The sequence below is a fragment of the Cheilinus undulatus genome, linkage group 24 (genome assembly GCF_018320785.1).
Source record: "Cheilinus undulatus linkage group 24, ASM1832078v1, whole genome shotgun sequence".
Classification (NCBI taxonomy): Eukaryota; Metazoa; Chordata; class Actinopteri; order Labriformes; family Labridae; genus Cheilinus; species Cheilinus undulatus.
The window spans coordinates 9,057,863-9,082,893 of record NC_054888.1 but is presented as its reverse complement, the minus strand read 5'-3'; the positions used below and the strand labels follow the sequence as shown (position 1 = coordinate 9,082,893).

The 25,031-nt window shown below is 38.9% G+C and overlaps 1 protein-coding gene across 3 annotated transcripts in view; it reads left to right on the top strand.

Annotated features, from left to right (window-relative positions):
• Positions 1-25,031, top strand: part of mgat5 (alpha-1,6-mannosylglycoprotein 6-beta-N-acetylglucosaminyltransferase) — a 149,987-nt gene that overhangs the window by 100,187 nt on the left and 24,769 nt on the right. For all 3 annotated transcript variants that reach the window (XM_041782096.1, XM_041782097.1, XM_041782098.1), the window contains one exon: positions 8,682-8,815. In XM_041782096.1, coding sequence (XP_041638030.1) covers positions 8,682-8,815 — 134 coding nt within the window. The remainder of the gene's footprint in view (positions 1-8,681; positions 8,816-25,031) is intronic.

Below are 25,031 nucleotides of genomic sequence, written 5' to 3'. Positions count from 1 at the left end.
AGATCATTCTGTAACTGGAGTCAATCACATTTGCTGGGGCGGATGAGCGGTGGTGGGTTCGGTGGAAGGCAGAGAGGGAAGCCGGTCCCCCTCGGGTACTGACCTTTTCCCCGTGGCTAAGAGAAAGTGAAATGTTACCCCAGTGGTCCACGTTTGCGAGGTGAGGCCTGGAGTTATCCAGAATACAGCTGCACCTGAATAGGCCCTTTGTACTCTGATAGGGTATGTCGTTCTCATAGCACACTGGGGGCTGCACACAAAATCCAGTTAAGAGTGGTTGGGTTAGATGATATCGCTGGTGAAACAAGTGCACAGCGGTTTAGACGAGTGTTGCAACCACAGAGTGGCAACACTTCCAGGCATGGGAGATGACAAAACCTGTTCTTCCCATTCTACATGCACAACGGCTCACCTTCTGGCTGGAGTTAAGAACGTGTGTCATGACCAGGACTGTAATTCTGGATCAGATAATGCCCTTGTCTTCCTTCCATCTGCGGTCAATTCAATTGATAAAATGTCAACAAGCAAACATTATTCATGCCTAGTTTAACAATGAAAACTGAGATCTTACTGTTCTGTTGGAGTAAATTTTACACTCTGTTTAGTTTCTCTCTCAGCAGCTGAGTCACACAGCTGTGATTTGTGTATTTGACAGATCCTTTATTTTCTTTTTCTTTTTTTTTTTCTTTTACTTGTCAAGACAATAAAAAAGATTTAAAAGTCTTAAATTCGGCCATAAAAAGTCATATTTTTTAACTTGTGGGAAGTCTTAAATTTTACAACCCTCATTCCGGAGAAGTAGGGCTGCTGTGTTAAATATAAATAAAAACAGAATCCAGTGATTTTCCAATCTCATCCTGAATTTGGTGGCAGCACATCTCAAAAAAGTAGGGATATCACCATGTCTACCATTGTGTAGCATCCCCTCTTCTTTTACAAACACTGGGAAGTGAGGAGATGTTGGTGGAGTCTTGGTAGAGGAATGTTGTCCCATTTTTGTCTGATGTAGGACTCTAGCTGCTCAGCAGTCCTGGGTCCTCTTTGGCAGATTTTTTGCTATTTTAGGCCACCCAAAGCTTTCCATCTGGCCCCCAGAAGATCACTGAATTCAGAGGATATGCAGAAGAAAAATTCTACTGAAACAGTTTTATCAAGAACAACTTTGATCTGTTTTTGCAGAAATGAACCTCTCGGGACTCACTAGTAAATATGATGCATGATAAACATATATTCATCATTCCTGTCCTGATTAAATCTACAGTTTTCAAACTTGTAGGGTGAAATTTTTCCTGCCTGAGACTCAAAACAAAAGAACTTTTTTCTGCAAATGTTTTTCACCAAGCAGGACGCACCATATAGCTGTCAAAACTAGTGATGGAGCACATGACAACCCCCGACATATGTAGTTATCTCAATTGCCACCTTGTGGCTGGCTGCAGTATGGGTAAAAGAGACAGATCTCACTGTTACCAGCTAAAAATGACGTGCATCTTGAAAAAAATACAAATTTTGAAATATTAACCCCACAATCTCTGTCAAAACAAAATATGAACCTTGTACAAATGTAGTTGATGACCCCTGCCATACGGCATCACTGTTTGCTGTATGCATCTTCTAACCATCTTAGTTTTCAGGAAGTTTTCTTATCATCTACCCTAAGAGTCGGAACTAAACTTGGGCAAAAAGTCTTTAAATTTACTGCTCCTTTTGGCTGGAATGAATTACAAAAGCACCCGAAACATGACTTGGTCTCAATGTACGCTATTAAGAGGATGCTGGATGAGTTAGAGGAAGACGCAGCTGTTTTTAGATGTTCTACCTGATTAAAGAGAGTTTTATCAGCACTAATGCAGCCCCATGCCATCAGGGATGTAGGCTTTTAAACTGTGCGCTGATAACAAGCTGGATGGTCCATTTCCACTTTGGTCTACAGGACACGACGTTTGTGGTTTCCAAAAAGAATTTCAAATTGTGATTCATCTGACCACAGAACAGTTTTCCATTTTGCATCAATCCATTTTAAATGAGCTTTGACCCAGAGAAGACGGCGGTGGTTCTGGGTGCTGTTCACATATAGGCATGATTCAGCTTTAACTTACATTTATGGATGGCACAGCCAACTGAGTTGACCACAGAACAGTTTTCCATTTTGCCTTGGTCCATCTTAAATGAGCTTTGGCACTGTTGTTCACATATGGCTTCTTCTTTGCATGTTACAGCTCTAATTTTCTTTTGTGGATGGCATGGTGAACTGTGTTAACAGACAGTGATGACTGGAAATGTTCCTGAGCAAATACAGAATCATGCCTGTTGTTAATGCAGTGACGCCTGAGGCCCGGAGATCATGAGCATCCACTGCAGAGATTTCTCCACATTTCCTGAATCTTTTGATGATATTATCTTGGTAATTTTAAATTTACATGGATAATGGTTTTAAATTAACCAAATACACCTAGTAGGTTCTCCAAATCTAGAAAATACTGTTAAATTTGCACAGAAATTTCTCACACAGCAGGTTGTTAGTGGTTGAAATTGTGGCTTGATATTTTCATCAGCCTTCAGATGCCGGCTTCTTGTCAGCTTAAGGACAAAAAAGTTGTTATTTGGTTGGTTAGCACCCTAAATGATTGTCCTAGCCCTAACCCTGCTGTGTGTGGCGTACGTATTCAGCTGTATAACAAAGCATTCATTGCAGACTTGAGGTGATTTGTTCATGTAACTACAAAATAGTTTTGCAAGCTTGTAAGAAAAGCATTCTTGTTCTTTTTCAAACCCGCTGTAGTTTTAGTTAGAAGGCATGCAGAATGGAACGATTTTGACCTTCTACAGCATGTCATATTTGGGTTCTCCAGTCGTTAAATTGTACTACATCTCACCTATTGAATGAAGATGTAACATGGATAAATCAGGTGCTTGTAGTTAATTTATCCTACATTTGGATTGGTCCATTTGTTACTATTAGGCAGAGCTCCATAAATCATTGGTCAGGGGAATTGGGAGCGTGTGGCCTCCAGCCAATAAGACAAGACAAGGCCAAATTGACCTCATTAATCTATTTCAGGCTCAGGATAGAAGCAAGTGTTTTCTGGTGTGCTATATGTGTTTGAATGGGCTCTGAGTGTTATTCAAGTTGGCTCTGTTTCCTCGTTCAAGTCATTATTAATCAGGCAAGCCAGACGCGAGGAAATATAATATAATTAACCTTTCCTGTAGGTTAGAAAGCCATCGAAGGGTTTGAGTTCTGCCAAGTTTGATCTATTTACCATAAGATAAATCCCTTTAAAAACTAGTTTGTGGCAAACAACTTTTTTGGCGGATAATAACCTAAAGTGAAGTGCACAGAGACACTTTTATCTCATCATTTTGGGCACAAGAAGGGCTTTAGTAATGATCTTTCATTCAGTTTTTCACCAAATATTCTCTTTTAAAGACTTACTACGCAACATTCTGACTGCTGATGGAGGAAACATCAAATGTACACCAAAAGATAGTCAATAAACCCCTTTTAGGTTTGTTGTTCTCAGCTCTTCATTCACACTAATGGTAATATGTTAAAAACACCAATTATGACAATAGATTTAAGATCAAACCTCAGCAGAAAAAAACATCATTAATCTTCTATATCCAACATATCACTGTCAAGTATCTGCTTATGTACATTTGATGGCTTAATGCTTAATCCCTTCCAGATATTCTGAGTAATACCATCCAGAGGTTAGTGTTTATCTCTCTTGCATGGCCATCTACGTAAATGACCCTGGGATCAGTGAAGCCAGCAGCCATTGTGAAGCTTTGACTGATACGGCAGGCACACCTTCTCTGTAAAGGTTGTCCTTTTTTCATCTTTTTATTCAGATCTGATGTTTTGGCAGCTTTGTGATCTCTAAATGTGTCTCAGTCATGTGATTTAAATAAAGGGGGGAAATCAGAACCAGAAGGGGGGAAATCTCCACCATTCCCCCCCGGCAGTTCACACCCTGATGTAACTACACAACTGGTAATGAGTATTATTACCCTAATAATGAGTATTACTTGCCCTTACCAGCCGCTCTATAATTGCCACAATATTTCAAGAGTTAGGGTAAGGTTAAAATACCAGCTTATTACTAGAGAATTGCTACAATAATACAAAAGTTAGGGTAGGGTTAAAATACCAACTAATTACTAGATAATTGCTAAAATATTACGTGGAATTACTTGATAATAAATACATTATTAATAAGTAAATTCCTTCTTAATAATAACTAGATATTACTTGTTTAAATGCCAGATTAATTACCAGATAATTACCACTATTGCAAAATAACTAGATAATAAGGGCCCATTTAATAAAGTGCTACCAATAATATTTTAGTTTTTGTGTTTGGAATTAAAAGAGTTAAATTCCCCAAAATTTATTAATAATCAGTAATTATGATAAGGTGGAATCATGATGAAAAAATAATGTAAAAGGATTGGAAAAGATATTTATTATATTATTTTTATTCTTACTCATGTGTAAGGCCATTTTTGGTTACGAACACTCTCAGTGTAACTATTTCTTTTTCATCATGTAAAGGTTTGACCATGTCTGACCATGTTTCAGTCCCATCTTTAAAACCCTTTTAGATACTTTCTGAAAAAGATGATTTGCTGGGACTTAAAGGACTTTAGTGCAGGCAACTAAAATAACTGATTAATTCGAAACCGTCTGTATATTCCTTTATAACTTTAATTTTGAGCAAAGCAGCACCACACGTTTCAGTAGTATGTGTATTTTAGGATATAAGCACTACAGAGTGTCAGTTTGTGTTTAATAAGCTGCCTGAAAGTGCAAAATGAACCAACCTATTTGTTCCATTTATTTATGAATCCTTTAAAAAGTGTGAGAAGTTGCACTTTGGACTTTACACTGTTTTTTTTTTTTATTCAACGGCACTCTTACTATATTACTAAATAGCTTCAATGATTCATATTTATTTACTCTTTTAGCCTGTTCAGAAAAATGTAAGAATTATGCTATAAAGTCTACCTCTACAGCTCCTTTAAAGGATCAGAGTGATTCTCCTCAACAGTCAGATTTGTGCCGTCAAAGTTGCTCTGATCTCAGCCAAATCAAATATGAAGTCCAAGTCGAACAACCAGAATTCATTTTAAAAACAAACCTGCATAAACCAGATAAAGCAGATGCTTGTGCTGCAAAGCAGACTTCCCAGACTGGTTGTCAGCTAATAGCATGGAGCGGTGGCAAGTCGAGTGACTGTTCGAGTGGCAGCTCTAGTGGGAGAGGCGGCGTCTGCTGCCAAGTGCATCAAGAGGGCTGAACCTTAATTAACAGCCTGTCCTGTTTACACAGTAAGTTTGATACAAGAGTACATTTTCCCAGTGCTTAAGAACATTGTTGCATCTTTGCCACCATTGATACATCTCAGTTTTAAGTTACCCTCACAGTTTTATTGAAATTAGACACCAGAATGGCCAAAGAAGAAATGTCACCAAAAAGCCATTTTTAGAGCAGTTTTTGACTATGCCAAGAGTTCAAAATGTGAAAGTATGAACATTCTTGATTCCCGAGCTACTTTTGTGTCCTGAAAGGAGAGAAATATTCTAGCAAAAGATTTAAAAAGTCACAGAGAGATGGCCGCTGGCAGGAATTAAAAAAGCTTCTGTCTAAGTCTGGACAGGCTGCTCATGTATACCCCGTTTCAAAGCAGTCCAGCTTAGTTTAGTACAGTATTCAGTGTGTTTCCCATTAACCTCCAGCCTTGCTTGTTGTGACGAGAAACCCGCCTCTTTTTAGAGATCTAGATCATTTGGCTCAGCTTAGTAGAGCTGGTTGTTTGGCTCCTAAACTCCTCATTTGGTACTAGTTTGGCTTTTTAAATGTGGATTAAATAACAACAGAAAAGGAGGGAAGAAAACTGGCACTCAAAGGGAGCTAGCTACCACAGCTAACAAGAAAGAGCCGTTTCGCCATGTTTATTTTGTTTATAGCACATTGCTGTTTCAATTTAAAGCATGTTTGTGGCAAAATGAGGGTTTTTTTTTATATGTTAAAGGGGCTCAGCTAGCCTCTTAGCTCAGTACAAGACACCTCTAGACTCTTGTCTCCCTTTATCTGGCAAGGTGATGCCTCGAGGTCAGCAGAACCACAAAAATTGTGTATCAGTCATCTCCACGCCACATCAATCTGTTAAACTATGGTAAAAAATTGCCTTTTGTAAAGTGAAGGAATGGTATTCAATGTTTGAAGAAATTTTCTGATGATAATTGCAGTGGAGAGATCCAACTTTTTCCATTTCCAAGTCCATTTTAAATGAGCTTTGAGCTAATACCAACTTTGTATATGAGATTTGTAACTCATAAGAACTAGGGTTTTATCCAACTTTAATAAAAACAATGTTAAAGAAAATGCTAAACCCTTAAAATACCCACAAGTCATACCACCAGCTTTGCAAAGCAATGAACATCCCAGCTAGATCCAAAAACTTCTCAAATTAACAAGACAAGAATACCAAAACATAATGGAAACATTGATAAAGACATGTGAGTACTAGGGATGCACACGGTTAGTTGCTAAAATGGTTAAATTCGTTTATCAGATTAGCCCGCGTGAGATTTATGAGTCAGTTTAACTTATTATCTATCATTTTTATAAACACAGGCTTGCATTCCTGGTCTATAATGCTCTTTTAATCTGTAAGGAACCTCCAGTCACTAGAGGCCGCTGTAGCTTAGGTTAATGGCTGCTGCCTTCCTGTCTGGAATGTAAACCTGAGAATCTCAGCGGAGGCTAAGCGGTGAGCGTGTAGTAGAAACAGTGCAGTATGACAGATTTTTAAAGTAATACATGGAAATAAAGTTTTACGTAGGCTGTCGAGGGTTGAACTCATCTATTACTTCTACCCGAAGTGAGAAGAGGCCACATATTAAAGCACAATATCAATCTGCAAAGATGAACAAAGGTTGCCGCCATTAGCTTGTAATGTTAGCCACGCTTTAGAGAGTATAGGCTTACGACCCACTAACACAATGGCCCTGTGAGGAATTTGACTGTTTTCTAGCGATTTTCTCCTCTTTAGGCTAGTCGGTTAAACGAAATTTAAATAAGCGTTTAGCTGAATAGGAAAATAGATGCTTTGGTACATCCTTAGTGAGTACTGGCCAAGAGTAGCACCCTACTTGTGTGGTGTTACATGTCTGGAATACCCCTTCATTATCTGTGGAATGACCTCCCTAACGCCTGTTAAAGCAAAGCACTGTAATGCTATTTTCTACTGTTATCACAAGTGTTTTGTTTTGACAGCCAGCTTTAGACTCTGCAGGTAAATTAGGAACAGCTCCTGCCCACGCTGGATCCTCCGCACATCTTCATAACAGCTACCCCCGCACACCACGCTCTTATTCTGCTCTGTGGATTAAAGGGAGCTGAGTACATTGAACAGGAGCTGGATTTGAATATAACAGATAAATGATAAGGCTTTTAATTACGAGTCCTGCTGCAGCACTGAAAGGAAAGTGTCAGTGTCATGCATCCTAATAATTCCCCCCAACTTGGATTAGATTTGCTGCTGCTATGAGCAATAAAATGTATTATTAAGACTTGCCCTTTCAAAATGTTTGGGCAAATGACACTGCTCTTTCTGGCATTGTTCAGTAATTTCTGAATCAATCGGCTCAGTGCTGAGCTGATTCACCCTGAAGAATGCATTTTGTTCATTTTCATGCCCCCCTTTAGATCCGTACTGAGATATTGTGATCTGTCTGAAGATGTGAAATGAATCAACAGTGAAAAAGCCACATTCAAGCCAACACCCTGATTGAAAAAACACGTCAGAGATGTTTGTGACACTCCTGTGGCATAGCTAAACCTTGATCACATTCTTGTGTATCTTGCAGTTTAATCGCATGTTCCTGATACCCTCCAGCCATACTAGAGACTGATGTTTGCTAGTTTGATCTAACGTTGCTCCTGTAATTGAACATGTGGTTTTCAAGTAGCAGAACATTTCAGTACTGAAAAAACCTTACGTCTCCACTTGACAGACCGACCTTAATTTGCCTCTTTAGCATTAGCTTTTAAAAAAAGAGCTTTGACCACAGAAGCATCCCCCAGGGACTCAAACTAACCACAACTGTACACCACAACACCTCCCAAAGAAGCCAGTTTGATCCACTGCAATTGGTATGAGGTCTACATCCCCGTCCCTTTCTTTTCTACATTTGAAATCACATTATTAAGCGCATTCAATTAGCTGAATCTCTCCTGTCCGCACTTCAAACCCTTGTCCTCACATTTGTTTCACGAGGCAGATGGCAGTGAGGTAGACCGCTGCCAACGTTGGCTCCACACATGACCCTGCTCATCTTCAGTTCCCATAGTGACAAGTCATCACGAGGCAATGAAGAGAAGAGCGAATAAAAGCCTTGTAGAGTCATGTTGTTTTCTGCCGTAGCTCGAATTGTGATTGTGCTGAACATCTGTTTCTTTCCTTAATGGCAAAAGGCAATGAGGTATTATTTTACCTTTCTTTCTCAACTCTGTTTTTAATAAAACTATATTTAAGTATATCATACCCAAAGTGATACTAAGCCCTTGAGAGCATGTAGCCCAAGCCTCCTAATCCCTCTCTGGTAGGTTATGATATTAAATTGTGCTTCTGTGTATTAAAATGTGGTTGTTTTTCTTTGTTTTGCTGTAGCTCACACTCCAGACAACAGTTTCCTAGGCTTTGTTGTGGAGCAGCACCTCAACGCCAGCGACATCAGGCACATCGATGACATCAAGAGACAGAACCAGTCACTCGTCTACGGGAAGGTTGACAACTTCTGGAAGGTACTATCATCTGTCTTGCACATATTTTTACACTCTTAAATTTGTAGTATGCATACAGACAAACAACTCCAGTGTGAAAATTTTAAATCAAAACAGAATGAAGTGATTTGAAAGTCTCATAAACCCATATTTTAACCCATTTTCTCTCAAAAAAAGTAGGGACAGGGCCATGATTACCACTGTGTAGCGTCCCCTCTTATTTTAACCCTTTGAGCCCTATTTCTTAACCATTATGTCTCGCCTGGACTTTTTGTCTTAAGAAGATTGTAAAATTTCAACCCTGTGGTGCACAGTTAGCCTCTAAACATCCTTTTTTCAGGACAATCTGGGCTTTAGGAATAATTGTGCTGCTGTAATGTCCCTGGAATTTTTAAAACAGTAATGGGACTGTAAAGAAAATGGAAAAAAACATCATGCGTGACAAAAAGTCCTCGGTATATTCACATTTTTACCAAAAATAGTCATTGCACTTTTGGAAGTTCGAGTTTAAAGCAATTCCTGTCTGCAGTGACTCTGAGGTGCACATCATGGCCTCTCTGTGTCTCTCTCTCTCTCTCGATTTTGAGTCATTTATACTCTTTTCCAGTTTCTGTGCAAATGCGCTGTTTAGCAAAGCATGACGTGATGATGAAACAGCCTGTCACAGCCCAGTCACAATGCATTCTGGGATATAAAGAGACAATATGGTGATAGTATTAGCCGCTAGCTGCAGGAACTATCAAAAAATAGATTATAAATGGCTAAAAAGACATTTAATATCTGAGTTACTGGTGGGGATTTAATCTGTAAAGACCCTAGAAAGTCAGCCAAGTGTCAGGCTCACTAGAAAATTTTCAGGAAGAGCTATGAAGGCGTGGATAGCATCATTAGAATGCCACAACAGAGTGCTGCCTGCGATTTATGGTTCAAAACTTATTTCACTTTGAATAACACATGACTCTTCTGGTCGTATACACCAACGCCAGTCCCAGAGTGTTAACAACAGTCTGTTAACGTGCAAATGATTGCATTCCCTTTTGATTTACATTTTACACAGCACCCCAACTTTCTTGGAATTAGGGGTTGCACATGCATAGAAAAGCACCTAAAGGGACTAGTTTTTATGTGCAGATTTTTAGGTATGTATTCCCTCTGAAGATGAAAGACACAAGACAAAAACAATTTAAAAGAGCTCTGTCACATCAAGGGTAACCCATTTTCAGACCTCTGAGAGCTCAGAGAGACTCTTTGAACAACCTTGGGTAAAACTTTCACAGAAAACTTAATAACAGTCTGGTTTAGGAGCTCAAAATTCAGCTTATCACCCTCTCCATGGAGTTTTTAATATATTCAAATGCATGCTCACACTGCGGCACGGAGACCAAAAGGATTACTGTATCCTAGACAAAAACGACTTAGAGAGTTGGAGAGATTCGCACATTGTTTGGCATGCCATGGATGGTTGGATTAATGCCCGTGCCTTGATGAGCTTTCAGCCGACACCATGTATGTTTCAGAACGGGTCGCTCCAGATTCAGCTGACTCTTTTGATGTCAGACAGAGAAACTCGGTCGAATGTTAACAGAAGCCATGGGAAATATTTCTGTCTAAGATGCTTGTTGTGAAATGCCTACTCAGAACAGGAGGCTGGATAATTAAGATGTGAAAAATTTCACAAGACAAATTTACTGACAGATAATCTTACACTGCAAATTCTGTTGCATGGTTTGTCCCACATGGGGTCATCTACTTTGGCCAACTCATTGGTTTAATCAGCAGGAGAAAAATGAAACTTAAAACTACAGATATGATTGAGTATGCTGTTACAGGCTTGTTTTAGGGGGAGAACAGTTGGAACACCTGGATATGCATTTATATAACTTGGCCCCTTCCTGAGCCTTTCACTACCAGTACATCTCAGTGATATCTTCATATTCCACTGTAACTTTAGCTGTTCTTAATACTGGCACTTTATGGCCACTGTATTTTCTGAGCTTAATCCTGCACTTAGAAAGCAGTTGCTTTTGGCTATCAGGGAATAACTTGTAAAGATGCCCTCCTTAACATTATGTAATATCCTCATTCTTACTGTCTCCCAATTCTTCTTGTAGGAAATTAGCCCTCTTTCCATACTTCTTTTTCTCCCCCTTAAACTGTGTAGTTTTTTCTTTACCCCTGCTTTGTTTCTCCAGGCTCTTTTTACTTGTCCCACTTTTTCACAGTTGGGACATTTTCCACTGGTAAACCTGCAGTCTTTGGCTAGGTGGTTTTCTCCACTGCATCTGTAGCACTTTTTTATGTCCGGCTGAGGCTTTGGTCGTTTGTCTCTGACCTTGCCTTGTCCTTTCACCAGGTTCTTTCATGCCATGTAAACCCACAATGTCTCTGTTTGCCGCCTCCATTCCTTATGCAAACTAAAGTGCTTTTTTAAAGGTCAGTCCATCCTCCGATAGCAGTCTTCCACTGTATCCTGTCTTCAGTTATAGCACGGCTTAAATGATCTCTCAATATCATTACCAAGGAATTGCCAAAGTTACAGTCCTGCGCCAGCTTTCTCAGCTCTGCCGCATATTCACCCACATTTTGCATATAACTGTTGTGCCCTCTCTATTGGCACTAAGATGCAATAACATTCCACAGTCCCTGAATTATGACATTGTAGGATTTTATTGAGAATCTGACCTTTTTTTTTTTTTTTTTTTTTTAATGGCGCCATTTTTGAACCAGTACACTGAAGACGCCTTCTGAGAGGTATCAAGCCAATTGATTTAACCGTGTGGTATACAAATCAACACAGACAGACAGACAGACAGACACAGTGCTAATTATTGTAATAAGGTTTTGTAATACTACAATATAATACCATAACTTTGAAAGACAAAGAAAACATGTTTGGGCCATATCGTCCAGCCCTATTTTCCAACATTGTTTTAAGCTTACAATTGTATTTATTAAATCATTTTTACCTTAATATTTGTAGTATTTGTGCACTGATTTTTAGGTAATTTAATAGTTTAGACTTCTTTTTTAAAGTAGAATTAATTTCTGTTACACTGCCCACTATGTTGGTTATGAATTCAGAGTAGTGGAACCCTTTGAGCTCTTCATATTTAAAATTACACTTATTATAGTTAGTTTTTAGTTCAGAGTAAGTCTAACTGGCTTCCTCAGATTCGTGTTCGGTTAAAAACAGCTAACACTTGCATCTACTCATGCTTCAAGCTTCCCACTGGGCTATTCAGTTGAAGCAGATGGGAGTTAAGTGTCTGAATCAAGTGTACTTGAACATTCTGTTTCAAGAGTTGGATAAGTATTCGCACATGTAACCATGCTAGCCGGCCTCTTCTGAGCTGTGCTGCAGCCCATGTAACACAGTTAAACTCTAGAATATATTCGGATGTCAAAAGTTCCCCAAAAAATAGCAAAGGGCTCATTTTCCTTTGATTCAAATCCAAGAATTATGATTTGTCCAGAGAGCGCAATCTGAATAGAAGCCAACATTAAAACAGCAGCAGGAGACTGGAAAATATTAACAACCCTGGTCCAAACATACATATTCGTTAACAGCGCTGGTTAAGCTTTAATTTCAAAGCCACCTTGTAAGGCTCCACATCCCGGGTGTTTTTTAAATCCAGAGGTAGCTGCTGTGCTGCTGTTTTGTGGTTTCTAGTACTGAGTCAGAACCATTCAGTCTAGCTATAAAAGGGCAGCCCATCAGCTCACAGCGAGCAGCATTAGCTACTAATCAGACTCCCAAGCGTGTTCATTACCTCCTGCTTTTAATTAAAGGGCCATTTTGGAGCCGACTGATAACGAGCTGACTGCCTTACTCCATTTCCCTCCCTCTACTGTTTAAACGGCAGTTTCCATTCTCTACAGTGGAGAGAATCCCCTCCAAATGATTCATTTACCTTATAAAAAAGAAAGTGGGACCCTCTATAAGAAATCTGTTCCTTGAATTAACTGAATGAAATTTCATGAAGGAAGTTAGATTTTGTGTCATGAAGACTTGAACAAAGCAGCGCCACTTCAGTAGCATTCCAATTAAAGGTCCTGTGAGGCGTTATAAACCGGTGATGAAACAGACTGAAACTGATGCTGTTGTCTCTTTGTGACCTTCAAAGACAAATAAGACCAGAAAAGAAAAGATGGATGATTTCTGGTGCCTTGAAAAATACATCTCTGATACTGATGTAGCAGGGTAGGTGTCAAGGGAGCTGATAAAATGCACTCTAATGAAATAAAGTCATACCATGTATCATGACAAAACTACAAACATTTGAGTGTCAGTCGGTTTCATAACCAGTGTCCTCAGGAGAGCAGAGTCTCCTTCCTAGAGATTAATTTGTAGGGGTTAATGTGGGTTAGGCAAGTAATAGTCTTCCCATAAAGCACAGCCTATTGACAGCTCCCCTCTCTGCCTGATCAGTATGCAGAGGTGCTCAGGTCACACACGTCCCACAGGTGTAGTCGAGGGAAATGGTGTGAGAAGCAGACTGACTAATCACACAGATGGGCACCCCTGCTCTCATTTGCACACATTTTTAGTCATGTTTCCAGTCCATATTTTTGTTGACACTAGCATATGAATAAAACTGTAAACAAAAGTAGTATAAAGGTCAATAGATGCTTTTTGGCACACTCTAGTTCTCATGTTCATGATTACAAAACACGTCACCAAAGAAAACGCTTAGCAGCTTCAATCTAAAAAGTGTGGCTCAACAAAGCTGATAATGATCCTGAAACCTTACAGTACTTTTAGCTTGCACCTATAAAATCAGTGATCCACATAAACAAGTTAAAGCTGGTAACACTTGAGTTTAGGGTACATTTCCTGCCATTAAATAGCTGTGTATTAGCTTGCTAAATAGTAGCATACTAACCTCTAATTAGTCATTATTAAGAGCTTATTCTATAAGACCATAATCTATTGCTTATAGGTCATTAACTAAGAGCTGTGCTCCCTTAATAACCTCAGTTTTTGCATATCAACCCTCTGCCCTGTGCTATTTTTCAACCATTGTGTCTCTCCTGGACTCTCTGTCTTTAAAAGCTTGTAAAACATCAACCCTGTGGTGCACAGTCAAGCTCTAAACATCTCTTTCTTCAGGGCAACCTGGGCTTTAAGAACATTCATGCTGCAGTAATGTCAATTGAATTTTAAAGAAGTTATGGGACTAAGGACATAAAGACTTAAAGATTTTTATGTATTAAACACAGTACCCACATTTTCAGGTTATTAAACCTAAGACTATTAAAGTTTATTAAAAATAAAACTCTCAGTTAACGGCCTCTTGGCCATAGATTATGGTCTTGTAGAATTAGGTTCTAATAAGCTCTAAATAATGACTAATGAGCAGCCAGTATGCTACTAATTAGCATGCTAATTGTACACTGTGTGACCAAGCTGCTGTAGATTGTTAATGGCGCAGCTTCCTGGTGAATAAAATTGATGCCAAGGCCGGTCTAGAGACAAATGTCTCCTGCTGAGACCAGCTTTCAGTGGTGCTTTTTGCTCTTGTTTAAAAAAGAAATGTGGTCAACTACCCTTTAAAGACAAGTTTATATTTGTCTCAGAGGTCCCCAAAACATGCCTGTGAAGTTTGTTGCTGAAAAAACACTCTAGTATAGGATTTTTGCATGTCTAAAAAGCACTCTGTTTCAGCCCTTCTCAGAACAAGCTGTTTCTGTGGCTTTAAATCTTAATGAGCTGTCTGCCTCCCACCCCTGACCACACCCCCTCTAAGGAAACGGATTTGGCACTCCCGATGTCACAGACACTTTTATCTAAAGTTAAAGCTCTGACTAGGATTTGAACTATCAATCTTCCAGACCAAAGTCAGCAGGGTAACCCACTGAGCTATCCAGCATCTCAGCAGACAGCTGACAGGAAGATCACCAAACGAGGGTGGAACTTTCTTCCAAGTGGGGACGGCCAACCAAAGCTAGGAGCAGTCATTACTCCCCCCTCATGAGTCATGAGGGGAAAATCTGAGAATGGCTTGTTTCAGCACACATTTTCTGAAAGGTGGAGAAAGAGAAGGGGGTAAGGGAATGGATTTTTCTGGTACTTTAGGGGATTGTGGACAGGCCAGGGGCACATATTTTTGTTAGAAAAGCCTGAAAAAGTGATTTTTGCATAATATGTCCCCTTTAAATTACTGCTTTCCTACAGCAACATCGAAGCTAATGGCTATCATGGCAGCAGCTATTGAATACACCAGCAAACCCCAGAACAGGTTAGAAGAGTGTTAGGTTTTTCTAACCTCAATGTAAGAGGTTAGTCTTCTTTTGGCAAAATGGAAAACTGTTCTGTGGTCAACACAGTTGACTGTGCCATCCACAAATGCAAGTTGAAGCCGTCTCATGCAAAGAAGAAGCCATATGTGAACACATCTCTTGGCCAAAGCTGATTATAAAACGGACCAAGGCAAAATGGAAAACTGTTCTGTGGTCAGATGAATCAAAATTTTTAATTCTTTTTGGAAACTACAGACAACATGCTGTGAAGACTAAATAGAGGAGGGACCTTTCAGCTTGTTAGTTCAGCTTGTAGCCCATAAAGAGTTATGGATAATAATTTTGGTCTATTCATCACCAGCTAGGAACTCCTCCCAGGAGCTTTAATGACACTAAAATTTCAGTTAAATCAGAAACCACCCCTCCTCACAAACATCTCACATATTCCCAGTTTCTTTTTTTTTTTAATTTTTTATTTTGGCAGATACATTCTTACATATTGTCTCATATAATTACAGCTGTACCACTGTTAAATCCACACCACATTTTTTGAGACGTTCCATTCTCCAGATATTCCCAGTTTCAAGACTTGTTTTCTATACATTTCACTTCTCAAAGGGTTTAGATATAAAGGGTTTTTGCCTGCTGAACCCTTGCCATCTCCAGAGAGAGGATGTGTCTGGTGTCTGACACTCTTTCTGACATTACTGAGAGCCGTGCCAGTCTGTATCATGAAAAATTAATGCCTCATAAGGTCAGTCGAGCTGAAATGCTTCAGTTTTAACTGACCATGAGCTAATTATCAGTGTGCAGAATTTCTTAAAACCTCATGAGAGACTTTTCCCAGCTCTGGGGTTGCATCTACACATAACTTTGAGCTTAATCCTCCTGACTTTACTTTGCAGGCTAAAGGTTTTTGAGAGGCTACATCATTTATTCATTGATACTTTGTAGCATTTTTCAGAAACATTATTTTTATCAAAGCAAGTCCAGGGTATATATAGAAGTGAAATAAAGTCAGTATCCTCTTCTAACATGCATTCTTAAACCAGTTTTTCCTTATTAACCCCTAACCAAACCCTAGACCTCTTACATGACAAATTAAACAGGGTGGTAGTGAGTAAGCTGGTATTTGTAGGTTCAAGGCATCCACACACCAGTGAGGGTGGCGATAATTCTTGTAACTGTTTGTTTACCTGTATTTAAAAGCCTTTTTCTAGTCCAGCCATAAATTCTCTTTTGGATAGAGGTCTGGGCTTTGACTCGGCCGATCCGGAGCATTCGCTTTGTTGTCTTTAAATTTTTCTGTGTAGCTTTCGCTGTTTGCTTTGGGTCATTGTCTTGCAGGAAAACACCAACTTCTCCCAAGCCGTAGTTCTCTTGCTGCATTTATTTTACCCTCTACCTTTACAAGCCATACAGGGCTATCTGCTGAGAAGCATCCCCATAGCATGATGCTGCCACCACCATGCGTTACAGTGGGGATGGTGTATTTTTGATGTTGTGTTCTTTTGTCTTCATGGTGTAATGATAGCCAGGAATACTGAGAACCAGTGACTGGACCTTCCAGATACAGGTGTCTTATACATTCACTGCACTCAGGTGATCCCTGTTTTACTAATTGTGAGACTACCGGCACCGATTGGCTGGACCTGAATTGACATTACTTTGTAGAAATCTGTCTTCCCTTTGACTTTTAAGAGTTTGTTGTCAAAAAGCCAAGTTATATTGACTATGATTGATTTATAAAATCAATAAAACTATGGCGGTGATGGTGAGATCTGAAGTAAAATGGCTAGACCATCTTTGAGGGAGGTGTTTCCATAGCAACCGGGTTGGAGGGTGGCAGAGAAAGGGAGTTGCACGCTGCCTTTCTTGTCTCTCTTTCTATGCACATGGACAACATAAAGCAAGCTATTGTCTTTATTGTGTACTCCTGGTGTTAGATGTTAAGGTGGAACCACACACTGCCATTATAAAGTTAAGCTTTAGTTTTAAACATCAGGGGTAAACTGCATGTCCATTATCTGCAGATCTTAATCTGCACCTTCTGTCTGACATAGAAGAAAACGGCTTCAGTGTGAACACACCTTTTTTGAACTGTTCAGTGCCACTGTTTTTTACGGAGTGGGAAAGCATTTTAAGAGTGAGAAAGGAAAGGTCAGATTGAGTAGGATGTACAGAGAGGAAAAGCTGCAGGCCATTGGCAGCAGATCAGAGGACATGGAGAAGAAAGGCAAATCACACTAAGCTGACAGGAAAGCACACAAAAGCACTCACACACCTTTAGACATACAGAGCTGGCATATGCAAAGCAGAAAGGGTAACCATCCCACAGTGTCACCCTCGCTGCCTCATGCAGCACTGTGCTTCATCCTCTTACATAACACTAGGTAAAGTTGATACTTTATCTTTATTTTAACTCATTTCTTTTCTAATAAACATTGTGTAACATAGGTTTCTGTATTGTGTTAAAATACTCTACAGTTCTCTTCATCGACTGCTGTTTATTCATTGGCAGAAGCAGATGGAACAACCATGAAACATCCCAGCCTGTTCCAGCTCATCTCCCACAGGGAATAGTACAGAACAAACATGGGACACAAAATTATTATCCAAAACCTTTTGATAAAAAGAGGGCGTAAGATTACAATTGGCTGAAAAACAAGCTTGATTTGAGTCTGAATGTTTGCCAAAAAAGGTGACTCTGATTCATCGTAACTTTGGCCGTTATTTGGAAATTGTAAGTTTAATTAAAGTAAGAAAAAAAACATATGGTTAAAGCTGAATTAAAAGTATTTGGTGGTTTCTGAATTGAGCCAGATTGCTGAGCTGCGGTGTAAGTCCTTACAGAGCAAACATTAATTAACTCTGTGAATGAATTTAAAGGCAAAGCAAAATAAAATCTGAACTGTAGGCATTGAGAAAAGTTGCGGTTAATATGTGTTTGAACAGTGTGGATTTATAAGAGAGGAGACACTTATGTTTGTTAGCATTAGCCACACCTGACAAATCAATTTGACATTGTTAATCCACTGTAAAACATGGATTGCAGGGTAAATTGGTTTGCCAAGTGTAGCTAATGTGTAGATCAACGTTCACGTGCTATTTTGGTTATGTAGCCCTAACCCTAACCTACTACATTTTGACAGTAGTGCTCAGACACAACTTTATATGGACACTGTGGGCCCAAATTAATGAAAATACTTATATCTAGTTCACCCAACAAGTAGATCTGGTTCTGACAAGCAAGATGGACCAGAACTATCTCAGAAGCTGACTGTTTTAACACAGTTCTGTTTAATCAGAGTATGCAAGAAGATGAAGTCTACTGGGAGATACGGTGATCAAACGGAGTCCAACCCCTACCAAACCCTGTGCACATTACCTCTGAGCCCATTATCTCCGCTCCCATTAATGTTATAATGTTACAAAGCCATTTAGCAGACGCTTTTATCCAAAACAGTGTACATCAGGGACCAGTGTGCCTTGCATTAAGGGCAAACACTGGGCATTCATTGTGTCTTGACTGGGATTATCATAGTCAGCAATGCATTAAATGCATTTATTTGCCTTACTGGGATTAAACCTGGCAATTTTTGATAAATTAGCCATTTAAAAAAAGTTTTGAACACTGAAAAGTTGTGACTGTGGCAGAAATCTGTTCAGATGAGATCTTAGTGAGCATGTGGCCTATTTAAGCTTTGTGGTAGAAAAGATCAGTGAGGATGAGCAGCTGACGCACAGACATCACTGCAGAGCTTTTTGTATATCATCAGGCTGTTAACAGGGGCCTGCAGTCTCCACTGGTCACTGTGTGCCTGTTGAGTAGGCTGGCAGCTCCACTTTTTAACCGCTTCTCTTCCTCGTAATGTGAAAATAATACATTTAAAGCTATAAAGTGTAGTAAATGAACCACTTGGAGTGTGGTTTTTAACTGAAAATACTAACAAATGAGACAAAAACTAAAAATTCCTGGGTAAAGTCATATATTATAGTCATACACGCCATATAAATTGTGGTTTTATTCATCTAAAGTTGGAAACAGCCATTTAAAGCCCACACTGTTTACTTCACTTATCCATCTAGCAAAAAGCAATGTTTGAATTTATCTTATTTTAGCACCTTGACTGAACACATCAAGTTTGTGTTAATTAGGCATGAAATATTAAACCTTCCTCTCCCAGTGGCACCTGTTTTCTCCATAACATGCTTCAATGAGTAGTAGTTTAAATGTATGGAAATGATGCTAATACGCCCCCCGGTTCCATGGTTCCATTAGTTACAGAGCTTTTAATTGCACCTGATGAAGCTTGCAACATCACAGGTGTTTCCACTGCTGCAGGGCATACAGTAAGACTATAGCTCCTGCGTGTTTATTTTCCTTCAACTGGGCCTACAACACAATATTTACTCCTGCCTATGAGCTTACACTTGGACGATTGTGCACATAAACGTAGCAGGTGCTCACTTTTCAGCAATCAAACGGCACCTCCTTTTCTGTCTGATGGTCAAAAAATATTGGCAGCCAAAAAACTCCAGTAGGTAGCTCACTGTTATGTGTAATGGGGTGTGGCGCTGAAGTAAATAACACCTCTTTACTGCACTCTAAGCAGTCTGGGTACAGTTTACTGCCCATGTACCTGTGGGGGGTTTTAAGTCTGTCAGAGTTTTAAATGTGTGCATACTCATTCATCAAGCTTTAGAGGTAGATAGATAGATAGATAGATAGATAGATAGATAGATAGATAGATAGATAGATAGATAGATGTTAGTGTCAATTAAGCAAAAAGATAATATAAAGATAGTACTAGTAGTTTATAAAAAAAACTGTGTCTGGAAGGCCACCATGAAGGATGGATGATAGGTAGGTAGATAGATGGGTGGGTAGGAAGGAAGGTAGACGGGTGGGTAGATGGGTGGGAAGGTAGGTAGGTAGATGGGTGGATGGAAGGATGGGTGGGTAGTTAGATGGGTGGGTAGATGGGTAGGTAGGTGGGTAGGTAGACAGGTAGGTAGATGGGTGGGTAGAAGGGTGGGTAGGTAGGTGGGTGGATAGGTAGGTCGTTAGGTAGGTGGGTGGGTAAGTAGACAGGTAGGTAGATGGGTGAGTAGGTAGACAGGTAGATAGGTGGGTAAGTAGACAGGTAGGTAGATGGGTAGACAGGTAGATAGGTGGGTAGGTAGACAGGAAGGTAGATGGGTGGGTAGGTAGATAGATTGGTAGATAGGTAGGTAGATGGGGGGTAGGTAGGTAGATGGGTGGGTAGATAGGTAGATTGGTAGATAGGTTGGTAGTTGGGCAGACAGGTAGATGGGTAGATTGGTAGGTAGATAGAAGTGTCAATTAAGCAAAAAAAAATAACATTTAAAAGACAGTAGTATTAATAGTGTAAAAACACCTGTGTCTAGAGGGTTTAGTCGCTGATCGTCACTAATTGTAGCCAGTATTCCTGGCTACCATTACACCATGAAGACAAAGGAACACTCCGAACTTTTTCAACAGTCAAAGCTTTATGGGAGAGTGGCAAAAGATAAACGTTTGAAGAGAACTTGTTAAATCTGGACTAGAGTTTGCCACACACCATCCCCAGTGTGAAGTGGTGGCAGCATCATACTGTGGGGATGATTCTTGGCGGGCTGCCCTGGAAGGCTTGGAAAGGCAGAGGGTAAAATGAATGCAGAATGTACTGTTTTGTATTATGCATGTCAGAAGGTATACCATAAGTAAAATAGCCTTTTTAATCGTATTTTACTCGTTTTTGAATATTCATATGGACAAAGAAGGCCATGTAGCTTGTGCATATAGAGAACAGTAATGAGTGAGGGGTTGAAATTAATACCTCAGAGCTTCTCACCATAAAATACTGACTTTATCTCAATTATAATGTATATTCTTGTCTTGTTTTGATGAGATCTATTCTTTTAAATCACTGTAGTCCAGCACAGACATGCAGTAGCTAAAGTATAAAAAGTCATAGCAAAAGATTTGTTTTATGAACTTAAATAATTCAACATATAATGCTGAGCAAAAGAAAAGGCTTAGCTTTCCTCTATAGAGCTTTGGTGACCATTTTTCTCTCCAGCATTAAAATTGCATGAGTAGAAGCAAAACAGTCTTTGGAAAAAAGTTTGCCCTTGCCTGGAATCAAATATGAATTTTAAATTGAAAATCCAGTTCATAAACCTATTCACTTATGACTATATAACCTTATAACGCCTCTACAAAACAATCACACAACTTCAGATTCAGATACTCTATTGTAATAAAAGTTTCTGCTCTGTCTTTTCAACTTTAAGCATAAATATTCAACTACATTCTCTCCCTTCCTTCAAAACCTCAGCCCCCTGAGCTGTAGGATTTAAGTTCCAACCCTTGCTGTTTATCGCACTAAAAGACTGAACCTAGGGTTTGATGACCTCTCCCTCCACTCTCAGCTCTTCACTGCAGACGTCATCATTGTAAAAGGTACTGTCCCATAAAGCAAGAGGTCAAAGCGTTGGTTAAAAAGTCACACTAATTGCTAAAGTGCCCTTTTGCAAATCACCACACATAAAATGACCCAGCAGCGTTATCTACCAGTGACTCAACATTATGACATCACTGCGGAGGTTTGTGTATAATGAGTTCTTCATAGAAGAGTGGATTATGAGGGAGATAATTCCCCCTCCTTCTCTGAAGAATAGGGGAAGTGATTTTTCATCTTGACTGACAAGCTTCCAGGTTTGGGGGCCGCAGAGACTGACAGCTGGAAATTATATCAAATGGGAAGATGATCACAGGTGCGTTTGATGTTTAATACGGGAGGCAGTTTGACGCTTGAGTAAGCTGAACCAAGTGCACCTGTCTGCATTCTGATGAGGCAAAAGCTCTTTGCTCCTTGACGTTACTGCAGCACACTGACTATTTCACAGGAGGTTTTTTTTCTCCTGGCACATTAACAAACGAGGCAAATATCATAACTACAGATATATATAAACTAAATGAAGGCAGAGCATAATGTATAAACACAATGAATCATCTCAATTGGAGGGTGAGTTTAATGTTTCAGTTGAAAAGTGCTACAAAGCAAGATAAATCTGCTCTCCTTTGTGTCTTGACACTACTACCTGCCAAGATAAAGCGCTGAAACATCAAAATCTGCTCTCGGCCCTGCAGCTCTGCAAAGATACAGAGATGAAAAATGTTATAATAAAGGCAAAAACAGCTTCACATGCACACCTGATATTCTTTCATACCACAAATCAGACAGTTGATGCTCTGTTTTCTTATACCTGTAAGCCACACTGTTACACTGTTCACTTTAACAAAAAGGAATATAATGAGGAGGGGCACAGGGAGAGCCTGTCAACATGTATTTTACTCTCTGGTGGAGCCAAAGTTCTTCATAACTAGCTTAAATGAATGAATGTTTTTAACTAGCTAGAAGCAGCAGGCTATCAATGTTTTATTTTTAGTTATAAAGCATTTTCCTGCTAAATATCAACCTAGTTATGTTGTAATTGTGTCTTTTTTGTTCATTGATCAAAAGGAAATTTAAATTCAGACTGGTATATTCGTCTCAGAATAGATTAAAAATAAAAGACTAGGCACCATATGGTCTAGCAGGTGTGTATCAGATGCCGTTTGCAGTCACTGTAGTGCTTGATGAGAGCATCCTACCCTTTCATCCAGAGCTTGCATTGCATCTACAGTCCTTAGCTTTACAATAAAAGCATAAAAATACCCCCAAATAATTTAAAAAATACTGACTGTTGAAAACACTGAGACTGAGAACAGTGTATTTACTTAAACAGTTCATCTCTTCTTCATTAATGAAATGGTTTGCTTTCTTAAATGCCCTTCTCTGAGTGTCCGCTTGAGGCAAACTCCAAAAGCCCTATAAGCCCCATTAATGCTTATGTTAAAAAGACATTTTATACAGCACAAATACACCAGTTTACAGACTGGTTCAAAAGTGGGGAAATGACTTTGGTGTGAAATATTTTATTAGTACTTTTGGCAACACTTTATTTTAGTGGAAGTTATCTAATAATTACAAAAATAAGTTAATAATTTCCTTTTAATAGGTTTGTCTTTTAACCAAGTAAAAACTCAGAAGTATGTCAGTATGAAGGAATTATTTATTTACATTGTGGCTATTTTCAAGCAACTTTTATAGAAACTTAAATGGAACCTAATTATCTATTTTCTTAAAAATTACTTGGTAAAATACCACCTTATCACAGATAATTGCAACAACATTGCAAGAAATGATTTGATAATACATTATTAATAGGTAAATACTTCATATTACCAAGTTATTACTCAGTAAAATGCCAACTTATTATAAGGGAATGATCACCTTTCTCTTGAGAGATTATGAGATAATTACTAGAACTGGGCAATTAATCAAAAATTAGATATGGCCTGCTGCAATTTTCAAATTGCAGAAGGTGCAATACTTCTTTGACTTTAAATTTGTGTCAGTATAGAAGATTTAATTTTTTTGCAGAAGAGATGTTACACATGACATATCCTGCAGTCATTCAAGTGCCATTTTTTTTTTGAATAGTCTACAAAAAAATCTTACCTTCATTTTTGTACATTTTTTTAAAATCAAATATGAGAATGACAAAAAACCTTCAATGCAACAATTCAAATCCAATTTGCAATATGAGTCAAAATGTTTAGAATTAGATATTTTTAAAGAATTGTTCAACCCTTGTTTAGGAATAAAAGAGAGTTAAGGAATAATCGTATCTCATCGCAATTGCAATAACAAGGAGAAAAAAAGCGCAATTAGATTATTTTCCAAAATCGTTCAGACCTAATAATTACTCCTTTGAACGATAAAATTACCAGGTAAACAGGGCCTTCTAAATACATTGCTACGTACACATTGTACGTCCATCCTCCAATGCTGAACAATATAGCCGTAAGGAAATGTAAAAAACTGCAATTCTCTCAGTGTCCACTTGAGGCATGTTCTAAAGCATCATACGTCCCATTTACCGCTATGTTAAAACGTCATTTTTTACAGGACAGTTACACAAGTTTACAGACTGGTTTAAAAATGGAAATAGATGTTTCTGGTGTTGTTGGTACACACTTTACAGGGGCTAGATTTTATGTATTTAATTATTCAGAGCTTTGTTGTTGTTGTTGTTGTTGTTTTCCAAAGAAGAGCTATATTTTTCCCCCAAAAAATACCATGTTTGGCCATGCTAAAAATCAGCTCACTGCCAAGCAGCACCTTCCAGTGTTGAATATAGCCAGTGAGGAAATACAAAAAAACTGCAGTTTTCTGAGTGTCCACTTGAGGCACAAATACACAAGTTTACAGACTGGTGTAAAAATGGAAATAAATGTTTTTGGTGTCAATGTTGGTACACACTGTACAGGGGCTGGATTTTATGTATTTAATTATTTATTTTAAAAAATGTTTGACTGTATTAAAAAAACAGCTCACTGTCAAGCAGCATCCTCCAATGTTGAACAATATAACCAATGAGGAAATGCAAAAAATGCCTATTGCAACCTTGCTCTTGCAATCAACATTTACACCTATGCTAAAATGTTGATGCAACCAGTTTACAAACTGATGGTAAAAGTGGGAAAACTATTTTTGTGTGGAATATTTTATTGAAACACACTCTACAGGGGGTGATTTTTTTCCCCATAAATTATGACGTTTGACCATGCTAAAGCTCAAAGTTGCACATGGATTTTGAATAATCATTGGCTGGCTAGTTGAATGACATATGCTTTGTCAATAAAAATAGCTGCCAGATAACTATTGCAATTGATGTGCAATTCATCTAGCGATTGTTATAGCTATCATAATGCATTCTTATTTCCCAGTAATTTTTTTTGTTTTCCAGATATTGAGAGACAATGATTGCAGGAGTTTTCTGTGGTCTATTTGTGAATTCCCCTCCATGTCTCCCTAGGCTGCCATAAGGCGTGCTCATTCTGTTTACTATCTGCTCACTTCACTCCTCTCTCTGTCTGTTG